This window comes from Neolamprologus multifasciatus, chromosome 8 (genome assembly GCF_963576455.1).
Source record: "Neolamprologus multifasciatus chromosome 8, fNeoMul1.2, whole genome shotgun sequence".
Taxonomy (NCBI): Eukaryota; Metazoa; Chordata; class Actinopteri; order Cichliformes; family Cichlidae; genus Neolamprologus; species Neolamprologus multifasciatus.
In genome coordinates this window covers 28,877,328-28,890,183 of record NC_140446.1, presented here as the reverse complement: position 1 = coordinate 28,890,183, position 12,856 = coordinate 28,877,328, and the positions used below count along the sequence as shown (strand labels likewise).

At 42.2% G+C, this 12,856-nt stretch overlaps 1 protein-coding gene across 1 annotated transcript in view; it reads right to left on the bottom strand.

Moving 5' to 3' along the window:
• The window catches only part of mtr (5-methyltetrahydrofolate-homocysteine methyltransferase), a 30,109-nt gene extending 20,650 nt beyond the window's left edge, over positions 1-9,459 (bottom strand). The window contains exons 1-14 of the mRNA XM_085170375.1: positions 9,140-9,459; positions 8,271-8,482; positions 8,070-8,159; positions 7,037-7,106; positions 6,862-6,954; positions 6,393-6,499; positions 6,188-6,247; positions 5,395-5,489; positions 5,185-5,285; positions 4,948-5,009; positions 3,762-3,829; positions 3,605-3,684; positions 3,141-3,253; positions 2,890-3,030 (exon numbers count right to left, since the gene is read on the bottom strand). Coding sequence (XP_085026501.1) covers positions 2,890-3,030; positions 3,141-3,253; positions 3,605-3,684; positions 3,762-3,829; positions 4,948-5,009; positions 5,185-5,285; positions 5,395-5,489; positions 6,188-6,247; positions 6,393-6,499; positions 6,862-6,954; positions 7,037-7,106; positions 8,070-8,159; positions 8,271-8,482; positions 9,140-9,182 — 1,335 coding nt within the window. The 5' untranslated portion in view covers positions 9,183-9,459. The remainder of the gene's footprint in view (positions 1-2,889; positions 3,031-3,140; positions 3,254-3,604; positions 3,685-3,761; positions 3,830-4,947; positions 5,010-5,184; positions 5,286-5,394; positions 5,490-6,187; positions 6,248-6,392; positions 6,500-6,861; positions 6,955-7,036; positions 7,107-8,069; positions 8,160-8,270; positions 8,483-9,139) is intronic.
• Between the last annotated feature and the right edge of the window lie 3,397 nt (positions 9,460-12,856).

Here is a 12,856-nt window from a genome sequence, read left to right as displayed (position 1 = left end):
TCAGTAATAGTTACTGATTTCAGTGTAGTGGTGAACAGTCACACAGCTCACGTGGGTGTTATCTGTGATACTCCTTAACTATAATTTATCCAGGTTAACTTCAGTTAACTCTGAGCGGCTGGATCGACGGAGGTCAGACAACAATTTTACATGTATGATCTTAAAACAGGACACAGCCATTATCCGTCCTGGCCTCATATCAAATGTGAACGCAGACTGAGCTTTATATCTAATCTTCCTCTCAAACATTTAAACAGCAGCGAGTCTGCAGCTGAGGGAACACAAACTCAAATTGTCTGAACAGGTTTGCTCGTTTCTTGCGTTCATTTGGTAATTTATTAAATGTATAACTGTTATTCTAATCTGCTGCTGAGTCTCTGACGCTGATAAAAATGCAGAAAACACAGATCACGAACACCTGTTCAACCAATCGCTTTCATTCCACTTTGATCTGCGACAAACTGACGGTTCATCTCTGTTACAGTGTTGCGTTAGACTGCTATATTTTTGTGTTCTTTATGCTGTAGATTTTCACGTCTCTGGAATAGTTGGCAGTAATAAGGATGATTTTCTGTAAAATCATATTGATATGACCCGTGAATTATTCGTAGATGACCGTTAGATTAGTCAGCTGGGAAACTCTGTGTTACCTCAGAGAGCTGAAGATATCGTGGACATGCTGACCTCGCTCTGTGGTGTACAGGTCCGTTTACCCTCATGATTAATATTCACAATAAAAATATTAGCCGAACATCATGAAGTCTGTATGTGTGTCATAGTGTCGAACAACCTTTGTACAGTTAAAGCAGTTACTACATGACGGAAACACCAACGTTATTTCTTTTATGCGTTTATACACAGGTCACGCTGATTACTGAACAAAAACCCAAAGATCAGCTGTTAATCGAATTTATTTGCTCTCTCTCCTCCTTAAACATGTTTTTAATGTTAGTTATAATTGGCGACTGAAACACGTAGGACACATAAGAACATCAGGAAATAAAACCCTGATAAATATAACCTCAGTAAAAGAAGTCCGTGTCAGCGAGGGTTATTACAGCTGTGTACCGGGGCCTGCGCTTTGTCGGTGGTAATAACAGCTCGATTGCTTGCGAGGCGAGCGGGTCTATCCCCCGCTTTGCTGTGAGACTGGGCAGACATCTCCGAAATCATCGAAGCACTTTTACAAAGAGGCTCTATCTTGACAAACCGACCAGACACATGAAGATTGAACCGCTACATTCTCGGCTAAAAAAATATTAAAACGGTATTTGGTGACACACACAAACAGGGTTTTTCAAAGTTCAGTTCTGTTAGTTTTCACATGCTGGTTGTTGTGTTCTAAAAACAATGGCCACCAGGCCAAAGCAATGGTTTTGACTCGATCAGCGTTAGCCCCGCCCCCTGAGTTTGATGGGTGAGGTTGACAGATAGAATTATTTCATGGTGAGAGCCAGGCACCAGGACTGCCAAAATGAAATAAATAAATATATCATTAAATAATTAATTAAATGTGTCAATAATTAATTAAAATGTGAAATACATAAATAATTAATTAAATGTGTCAATAAATAATTAATTAAATGTGTCAATAATTAATTAAATGTGTCAATAATTAATTAAAATGTGAAATACATAAATAATTAATTAAATGTGTCAATAATTAATTAATTACATGTGTTATAACTATTTATTTAATTAATTATTTCCCATTTTAATTAATTATTGCCACATTTAATTAATTATTTAATGGTGTATTTCATTAATTCATTATGGCAGTCCTGGCGTTCCATAGAAAACCGATAAAAACCCTGAAAACTATACATTTCACACCTGAGCCTCAACTCTCGCGGCCCGGTACCAAACGACTCACGGACCGGTACCGGTCCGAGGCCCGGGGGTTGGGGACGCTGATTAAGAGGAGCCGAGGGAAGCTCGGAAAGCTCAGCAGAAGTTATTTGGAGAGGAGAGTGACTGCTGTTGGTTAAAGAGAGCTAAAAAAACTTGAGTGGTGTGGAAACATCATGAGTCAGACGTGGATCAAGTAGACACAGTGTGTAAACTTTGCTACAGTGTCGTAGCTGCACCACAGAGCAACACTGCAAAGTTCACTAAACAGATGTTTACATTTTTCATTTATTTCTTATATTGCAAACATTTGCACTGTTATCAGTATTTGCACTATTTTATATTATTTTTGAGAATCTTTAAAGTCAGTATTCAACACATTGTTATTGTTAAATAAATATCGTCAAATAATCGAGATCTCAGTGAAAATAATCGTGATTATCATTTTTGCCATAATCGAGCAGCCCTAGTACAACATGCTTGGTTTTAACTGAATTCATTCTTTAGCTGTTACCTGGTAAGAAACACAAACAGCCTGCAGTGTGCACATCATCATGTCCACTGATGCACTGATCAGATCAGGTATCGCTGACAACAGACAATCACGTCTTTAAGGCTTTACTACACTATTCAGTAGCAGCTTTTCTGGCTCCATGCTCTGCTACTCAACAGTGTTTCATACCTGCACGACAGGACAGCTTTACTCTAATGTTTAGAAACTGCTGAACACAAAGATATCTCATTATCACTCAGCTAATCTCGGTCCTGACAGGAGAAGCATGAAGTGTAAAACAGGAAGCACATTGTTGTTTCAGTTAACATAAAGACTCTGATTGAAAGCAGCTTGGTGAAAACCTTCAGCTCATCAATGTGCTCAGAGCGAAAGCTGAAGCTTGCTGATATTTAACATTTTCACCATCTATGCAGGTGTTTGATAATCATCACTCTGAGGCTCTGCTTACACTACAGACTGTACTTTCTGTTATATATGCTGTACTCATATATACATTTAAACATGTCAAAAACAGATGAATGTCCTACCCGTGCAATATCTGGCTCAGAAGCAACGAAGCTGCAGAATCGAGCCATGGCTTTGGGTCCGTCTAGCATCCCTTCATCCATGTTTATATCCAGCACCTGAGCTCCCATCTCCACCTGGGCCTTAGCGATGCTCAGAGCCTCCTTCACATTACACAGAAAAGCCACAATGCTAATCAAACTTCTGAACGTGAACAACATTAATATTAAAAACAACACCAATAAATTCAGGTCATATTATTAAATTAAACTACCTCATAGTTTCCAGCCATGATCAGCTTAGCAAATTTGCGTGAGCCGGCCACATTGCAACGCTCACCGATGTTTACAAAGTTGGTGTGTGGGCCCACGGTGAACGGTTCTAACCCTGCAAACAAAAGAGGGTGTTGTGTCCTGCATCAAGTTGAATCAACGAGCAGCAAGCTCAGAACAGCTGCTTTGGTTCTGTCAAAGGTTCTGCATGTTTATACTCGATGTCAGGATTTCTTTTAAAGTTTCAAACTCCTGCTGAAGAAACCAGGAGATGGAAATAAAAGCAGAACAGCATTCAGAGTTTCAGTTTTTGCTTTGATCAAAACTCCTGAATTTATAAACTGACTGACAATCTCAGTTTGGAATTTTTAGAGTGCAACAAGTTTAAAAGTCTGACGTGCAAACACCGTTTCTACCCTGTGTGTCGTTCTGCAGCTTTACACATGGTAACGAGAGGTTTTACTACCTGAGAGCAGCAGGTAGTCTTGATAAATATCAGCAGCAGGAGCTCTGGGCACACAGTGTCTGACTGCTTCAGCTATGGCTCTGTATGGGAGGAGGAAACAGAAAGCTCGAGTGTTATATTTGAGGCAGACGTTTCATTATGAAAATGTTACACTGACCTTATGTGTGATGGAGTCGTTCCACAACAGCCTCCCACAATATTCACAAGTCCATCCATAGCAAACTCCTGCAGACATACGACTGTGAATGTATAACAAAACGAAAATGTCTTCCACAGAGTAAACACTAATGTAAACAGTTAAACTCGGAGGGAATGTCAAACAAATGTCCAACAAGTTTTGAGGAACTCCGAAAGAAAAAAATCCTCCAGTCTTCTTCGAGGTTGGCAAGGCTAAGTGTCAAAACAAAATAAAAACAACCCCCCAAAAAGAACCGTAACAGGCAAATTTGGGAAATTTTAAAGTATTTTTTCAAGTAAAAACTAACAAAAGCAATGAAGCAATTTTTGTATTCTTTTTAAAGATTTGAGTATGTTCTTGTCATTTTATTTGATTGTTTTTGGCAGATTGTGAGTGAGGGCTCTCTCACATCATCTTCTCTTTGCATTTTCCTCCTTACTGACCGGATTCTCCTGTTTTTTAGTTATTTTTAGTTTTTTTCTTGCTTCAGCAGGAAATCTTCATCCTAACTTGCGTCTTAACCGGAAACCCATTTTAACCCAACACATTAACCTTCATTCATTCGTAGATCGCTGCGCTGACAGGTCGGAAGGTTACAGCACAGGGTTAAAACGGGTGTCTGGTTACGACAGACTTTCCACAGAAGTCCAAACAAAGTCAGCACAACTCCTAAACAACCCCAGACGGGTTTTTGTCTTTTAATACTGTTTTCAGATGGCAGCTGGCAGGCCTGCAGCGTGATTAAGCTGACAGTAGCTCCTGCAGGGAAGCTGAGAAATGAGGTCAGCTACAGGTGATCAAGCTGGGATATCAGGATATCAGAATCAGGAGGAAATCAGGAGTTTCTCCTGTGAGAGTGTCCCAAGTTAACGAAGCATCTTTTTCCCATGGTGGGAGGAGTCAGAGCTGCAAGAGGAAACCTGTGCGAGCACAGACAGATGATATTTAACAAACTACAAACTCCACACAGACGGACCCCATCTGGGTTGGAGCTCGGGACCCTCCAGCTCTGCGTCATCATTCTGCTCAGACGGTGTGAAGCTAATTGCTCTGACTCAGTCTAAGGGGACAAGTGGACCCTTCACTGCAGGGTTTTCTGTCCCTTCCTGTACTGCTTTACACCTAAATGTCAGGTAAAAACAAACAAAAAAAATCTTAATCAAACCTTTAAATTGGAGGCTGTGACTTGTGGAGTTTCGTCGTACCCTCCAAACGTGTTGGGAAGGCCTAACAGAGAAAGATAACATGTAGATATGATGACATCACATCTTCCTGGAGGGTCTGAAGGATGTTGCAACACTGCCTGGACTACATACACGATAAACCTGCTACACAAAGCTGTGGTGTGTCATCAGAAGCATCATGGCTCCAGCATGTTGTGTGGTTACACAGAGTGTCTTACCTGCGTTGGGATAACAGATGATGAAAGCTGTGGTGCTTTTTCCGATGGCCTCGATGAATGGTCTCATCTCTTTTGCCCCCAAAGCACAGTTCAGACCAATACTGCACAAAGAAATGAGGAAGGGTCTTACTGGGAAGCCATTCGTATCACATCACTGGTTTGTTCTACATTTAGAAGAGCAGCTGTTTGGTTTGATGTACAGTCACTCACCAGAGCGGTTCAGCATGCGATACACTCACTACAAAGGCTTCTCCGGTCTGACCAGACAGAGTCCGTCCACTGCGGTCCACAATGGTCCCTGAGATCTGTAGAGCGGGTAAGACGACAACGACAGCGTTTTAATAGCAACTTATTATTATTATTATTTACAAAAATACAAAACAGAGAAAGTTCTTTATGCTGCATTTATCAGGTCTTGTTATCATCCTTCTTATATTTAAGTGTTTAAGAAAAGTCGTGGGAACTATCAGCCTTTCTTTCCACACACGTGCAGTAAATGCTGCCTGTAGTGACACGTGGGCAGCTGCTGGAAAGGTTAAAGTCTGTCAGCAAACAGGATGAAGTGTCCTACAATCTCCCGGCTGCACCGACACACAGTGAACCAACCGCCACTGACACCAGCAGATCACATGACACCCCAAATCATCAGCCTGTGGAAACGTCACACCGGAGACATCGTAGGACACAATAACGATACTTGTTGGTTAAATGTGTCTACAGTGTGTTAAACTTTGGCTTATTTTTAAATAACTGATGCAAAACACCGGACTTCCTCAGTATTCTTATTTAGAAGATGCACCGTTAATTAGTAGTGAACTGCAACACATTTAGAGAAACACTCATTTTTCACTATGAGCAAAGTTTCTAGGATGTGAGACTGAAACGAGAACACTGAAAATGAAGCCTTAATGATGTGTTTTTGTCCACACCTCGTTGATTCTAGGTGAGGTAAACAGTTTTTAATAGTCGTGCAGCGTGGAGAAGAATAAAGAACCAGACTTACAAAGACTGGCTTTCGTTCGTAGCTCTTTTCAAATAACAGGTCGATTGCAAACAAGGCAGCCTGCAGATACAAGGATCAAGCAGAAAGAGTGTAAAAGAGACTTGCATACAGTTCAAAAGTGCATTTTACTGGTGTTGAAATTCTAGTATTAATGCTAGTACCTCATCTGTAATGAAGTATTCATCAGTGGGTTACTCAGTGTTACCTTTGCATTGGCAGTGTCAAAGATGGTTTCCACGAGAAGGATGTCCACTCCCCCGTCTAATAAGCCTCGTACCTGCTCTGAATAGGCTTCTACTAGCTCATCGAACGCTGCAGAAAACACACACACTTTATTGCAGTTACATACTGTATGGTGCTTATTTGCACAATGACATCATTCAGTCTGAGTGTGCAGCCCAGAGTTACTTCATAATCACACATATAATGAAGCAGAAAACACCGGTGCTGGAATTCCTTATATTCCTCTTCCCCATCCTGCTAATATGTCTGTGATTGTAACTGTAATGTAATCCAAGAGTCGCCATATTATGCAAATAGTTAAACATTAACTGCAGTTCATCAGCCAATCACGCATCTCTTCACATATGCAGCATCTCACTTATCTAGCGTTTACATCGACAGTGTTTAAAAGCAAAGCACAACGTTGGCTGAATGACCACGAGCCGTCTTACTGATGTTCCTGAAATCTGGTCTCTCCACACTTGGTGAAACCGACAACGTCTTATTGGTGGGACCCACTGCCCCGGCCACGTAGCGTTTATCACCTGGTAACAAACACAAATGATGAACTCTGACTCTGCAGCATTGTACAAACACTGGTGACAGTAGTGTGGCTGTGCCGCTGACCGCATTGTTTAGTGACGTCGTCCGCCGCCCTCCTCGCCAGCTGTGCCGATGCTTTGTTGAGACGATAAGCCTACAGAACACACACAGGTTTACACCTCAGAGCAAACCGTCATTACTTATTATCAGTGTGGGGTAAGTTACTTTAAATTAGTAACTTAGTTACATTACTAGTTACTTCTATCAAAAGTAACTCAGTTACTTCAAGTTACTCGTTACTTTCAAAGTAACTAGTTACTAGGGAAAGTAACTTTGGTTTTACTCTGCTTCTGTAGCTGGATACCAGCACTGCCAGTCTTCTAGCTTGCTTACTTGCCTCAGTGCACTGTGCCACCTACCAATAGAAAGGAAAAGATAATGTGCATATTTCCACGAGAGAAATCCCACGCCTGGACCGTCGTCGACCGCCGCCATGATTCTAGCCTACGTCACAGCGTCATGTGTGCTTTTTACATCCAACACAAAAACTGCAGTCGTGGTGCTTTGATTGTACTCAGAACTCGGAAATTCTGACTTCTGAATAAGAAGATGTAGGTAACACCAGACTGCAGATGAGCTGCATACAGGGCTGGACTGGGACAGAAAATTGGCCCCTGGCAACACTTTACTAGCCCCGCCCCTGCACAGTTACCAGCTGTCAGCTACTTAGAAAAGGATCCTGGTGTTATTTGTCTCTCAGAAAGTTCATAACTTCAACTCATCCATTCATTAGTGGGACTAACACGTTACTTAATAACGTGTTAGTCCCAACACTGCTTATTATACTGAAATGATTATGTCTCATGTTTTCAGTGGAAAAGGTCAGTGTAGTAATATACTTAAAATTAATTAAATGTCTTTGTTACAGCACATACAATTGAGCTGAACAGTAAATAAATCAATATAATAAAACAAATACTGAAGACACAACATTTCACTGAGGTGAAACCTGACATTCACAACAATGACTCCCTTTTCTAAAAGGATAAATGACTCGGTCATAAATTCTAACATGGCTCCATGCAAGCCGAGCTGTGGTCGAGTAGGGAGATCATACCACGTGTTCAAGTCCGTAGTCTGCCTGGGCGATGGACGTGCTGCTGAAAGTGTTGGTCTCTATGATATCAGCACCAGCCAGCAGGTACTCCTTTAAGCAGCCAAGATGAGGAGAGCAAAGTTAGCACATAAATACAATTACACAGCTGCACAGTGCAGGCGAAGTGCAAAGATTCCCATTTCGATGACTGGATTAACCAACCTTGTGTATTTTGTAAATGATGTCCGGCTGTGTGATGCTGAGAATGTCATTGTTGCCTTTCAGCGGCAGTGTGTGTGTTTTGAACTCCTCCCCCCTGAAATCTTCTTCTTCAAGCTTTCGCTGTTGGATCATCGTTCCCATTCCACCATCCAAGACCATGATCCTTTGCTGCAGCACTGCTCTCAGCTCTGACTCCAGTGGGCAGCTGCATCCTGAGCAGAAAACGGGATGCAGTTATAGATGACAAACTACATGTTACACATGACAGAAAGAGAAAAACCTCAGAAACTTTGTCAAAGTGATCCTGCAGGTTCTAAATGTGAGACGGGTGATTTTTATTCAGCATAACTTAAATGTTCTTTGGATTTTTTTTTTTTTTTTTACATATGCAGCACCACTACATGGTATATATACAAACACAGCAAGTGTACTTTTTTATTTAAAGCCTGGGTGACAGATTAGGGTGGGGTCTGGGGCTTCTGCGCTAGAACATTCTGACCATCACAAACTTTATTTCCTGCTGTCTGATGATTTTTTTTTACATCAGTTTGTGATTGAAATGCTTTTCTTTGTATAAAATAAAAAGGAAAAACAGGCACGAGGCATTCTGTAATTATTCAGGATTTTTCTGCTTTAATGTCGTCACGGCAGAGTAAACACGCATGATTTGCATTTGGTTTTATACATAAAAAAGTACATCATGGGAACATGTGAGCCACGTGCTTCACATCTGATTGTGCAGCAGCAGAAGTACACGCTCTACCGCACACATGTGTTGCTGAACACGTGTTGGGTCCCTGTACAGTAGCTGCAGCACCAAGTTTAGCAAACAGATACCTGTTACCGCGGACAACACTCCGCATATTTACCCGCTTCTGAGGAGTGCGGCTGAAACACGTTAGTGGGAGCCATGTTGTAAACAGCCTCACAGTCCGTCTGACGAACACAAAGATCTTTTTCGAACTTATCCAGCCGACTCGCTCCTGTTTAGTCGAAGCTTCTTCAGTGATTCGAGGGTCGCACTTCCGGTCTCTTTATTTCAAAATAAAGGTTTCAAAAGGGAAAAGTAGCGTTTGGACGCCGCTCAGAGCCAAGAGTTAGAAAACTTTCCGTGTTACAATGTTCTAGGCTGACTCATTCCACGGACAGATATGAGATCAGTCCACCCTATCTGGCGACTTGCCCACCCAATAAAAACTAATCCAACTTGAAATTGACTTTTGTTCAGCCAATGCAGAAAGCAGCAGTAACCTCGTCTACTTCTTATTGGGTGCGCCGCCCACAGCCCGCCTCCAAGTCCCGCGCTGCAAAATACAAAGTGTTCAAAGAAGAAATGCGCGTAGTTAGGTGAAACACGGCCACACCTGTCGGCACGGGTCTCGGCTCTAGCCCCGCCCACTATTACTACCGACGTGGCTCACAGCAGGGGTCTCGAACGCCTCCTCGAGGGCCGGTGTCCTGAAACTTTTCCACGTGACCCTGTTGCAACACACCTGAATACAGTTCGTGTGTCATTAGCAAGACTAGAACTTGACCGCATGCTGAGGTCGCATTTCAGCCTTTTGATTCATGTCACAGCAGCATGAGTGAATGAACATGGTGCAATAAAAGTACTTTTAGAAGTACAGCGATCAAGAGTTGGGAGTTCGTCTTGTAATCGGAAGGTTGCCGGTTCGAGCCCCGGCTTGGACAGTCTCGGTCGTTGTGTCCTTGGGCAAGACACTTCACCCGTTGCCTGGTGGTGGTCAGAGGGCCCGGTGGCGCCAGTGTCCGGCAGCCTCGCCTCTGTCAGTGCGCCCCAGGGTGGCTGTGGCTACAATGTAGCTACAATGTAGCTGCCATCACCAGTGTGTGAATATGTGTGTGTGAATGTGTGGATGACTGGATGTGTAAAGCGCTTTGGGGTCCTTAGGGACTGAGTAAAGCGCTATACAAATACAGGCCATTTTACATTTTTCCAAACACTTAATTTTACTTGAGTCGGTAGGGTTAGGGGTTGCCACGTCAGCATGCAGTCAAGTTCTATACTCTTGCTAATGACTTACTACTTGTATTCAGGTGTGTTGCAACAGGCTCACATGGAAAAGTTTCAGGACACCGGCCCTCAGGACTGGAGTTTGAGAATTCTGAGTTACACTAATTCATAGAATTTGTTAATGAGTGACTGAGGAGCACTCTGATATACTTTTAGTGCACCTAAATAAAATGTCTCCCCTATTTATCTCCTGCTGGCCCCTGCAATCTAAGACAGATAGTCTTTACACGTTTACATGTGTACATTTCTCACAGAGTGCTGCAGGTGTCTGCTTGCATGCACAGCGTGAGTGAGAGCGCATTTTTTCTTTGTGAACTTTGTGTCCATATGGTCTCCCGCTGGCCCTGTTGCTATATTCATGTATGTTTAACTGTGAACTCAGAGTGAGGTCACAGTTCTGCAGCTTGTCAAACAACAGTAAAGTATATATTTGTGAATAAGTGCAGATTAGATGTTTCATTTGTTTTGGTACAGGTGTGTCTCTGGAGTGTTCACATGTTTAATGGATCATTGCTTCTGTGTGTTGGTCAGAAAAGTTTTTATTCTGTTAAATCATAAAAGATAGATGGATGGATATTACTGTCACTTACACTGTTAGTCTCGCCTAAGTAACCTACATATTACTTAGAACTGCAAAGACTGGATCATTCAGAGAAATTGCGAGTTTAGACCCTGTTGGGGGGGTGCTAAAGCCCCCTTAAATTTAATCACAGCAGCCTTAAAAGTAACTATAGTAATAGTACCAATGATATTGTATTTTAGTGTTTAGTGACTGTGAAATGATCAGGACCCACACAGCATTCAATTATTGGTTACAGCACTTTTCATTCTCCACTCCTTCAGCACTTAGTATTCAACCGGGAAGCCAGCTTTTCCAGCTCCTTCCCAACTCCAAGCACTAAAAGGTGGGAAAGCGTTCATTAGTTGCAATCCCTCTCACCTGTGCCTTCCGACCTCCCGGCTCCGCCCCGTGACCGTACTACCTTTACTGCAGCAGAGACCACACCCCTGTCACAGTGAGACAGGACAGGATGAAAACTGTCCGGTGTTGTTGACGATCATTTGAAAATGTCAACCCCCAAAGAAATTCAGCTGAACAGAGGTTTGAGTTGTAGCTTCAGGTGGACGTGACTATTTTAGGCAGATCCTTAATTACGAAAGATTTATATTGAACTTGAACATTCCCAAAATCTGAACATGGCAAAATTAATCCTCGATTTTATCTGGAGAAAATACAGAAATGTCGCATTAAGAAAAATGTTTCAATGAATAAGGCTAATAAAGGCAGAACCCCTGTGTTAGATGTTTAAACTTTTCAAAAAATAAATATATTCCAGGTATTCTTTAAAAAATGTGATTGTGTTTGGAAAACTTCTGAATCTCTTTAACTCCATTCCATTTTTTAAGATGCAACTTCAGTATGTATGTGCTTTTGTAGCAGTGAGGATGGGGGGAGTTGGAGGCTGCGTGCCCCGCTGGAAGGCTTTAATTCGTTTCTGTTGTTCTTGTTAAATCAGAAAAAAGAAAATCAGGATCAAACTCAGACTCACACACGCTCCACCTCAGCGTGACAGCAGCGAGCATCCCAGAGAAGTCTTCACACATCAGCCGGTGGGGGTAAAGTGACACTCTCTCTGACTCTGACAGTGTGGACCATCATATTCTGCTGGATAGGCTGAGACACTGGGTGAGTATATCAGGCTCTGCTTTGAATGGTTCGAATCTTATTTGCGTGAACGATCCTTTTCTGTGGCTACCTCTAAGTACAGCCCCTCTTCTACTTTTCTTGCCTATGGTGTGCCACAAGGTTCAGGTTTGGGGCCTTTATTGTTTTTGTTGTCTTTACTCCCTTTTCAGCAATTATTGAGCACTTTTAAGGACATTCAGTTAGATATCTCCTTTAAGCCCTAAGATGTTTCCATAATTAGAGACTTTGCATAGGTGCACAGATTCCTTTACAGGTTGGATGGCTGATAATTTTCTTCAGCTAAATGAGGAGAAGACTGAAGTCCTTGTTTGTGCTACTAAAAGATTTGTGCCTAGTGTTATGGAAAACTTGGGTCCACTTGCTACATTTGCCAAACCTTCTATCAGGAGCCTCGGTGTTACTATTGACTCAGCTCTGACTTTGGACGCTCGTGTTAAATCTCTGGTTCGCTCCTGTTTTCATCACTTGAGAAACATTGTTAAGCTGAGTCCCGTTGTATCGAGCTCAGAATTGGAAATTCATTGATGCATTTGTTTCATCTCGTCTGGATTTTTGTCATTCTTTGTTTACTTGTTTGTGTAAAGCCTCTTTGGAGCGTCTGCAAGTTGTTCAGAACACTGCAGCAAAGCTTCTCACCAAGTCCTCCAAGTCCTCCCATGTCACACTCCTGCTGATCCACTGTAAGATTATGATTTTGACATTCAGGGCTCTGTGTGAATGAGCACCAACATATATCAGTGAACTTTTACATCCAGACATTCCCAGCAGGTCCCTGAGGTCATGTGATCAGGGCTTGCTGGTTGTCCAGCACACGAGGCTGAAAACAAAAGGCGACAGAGCGTT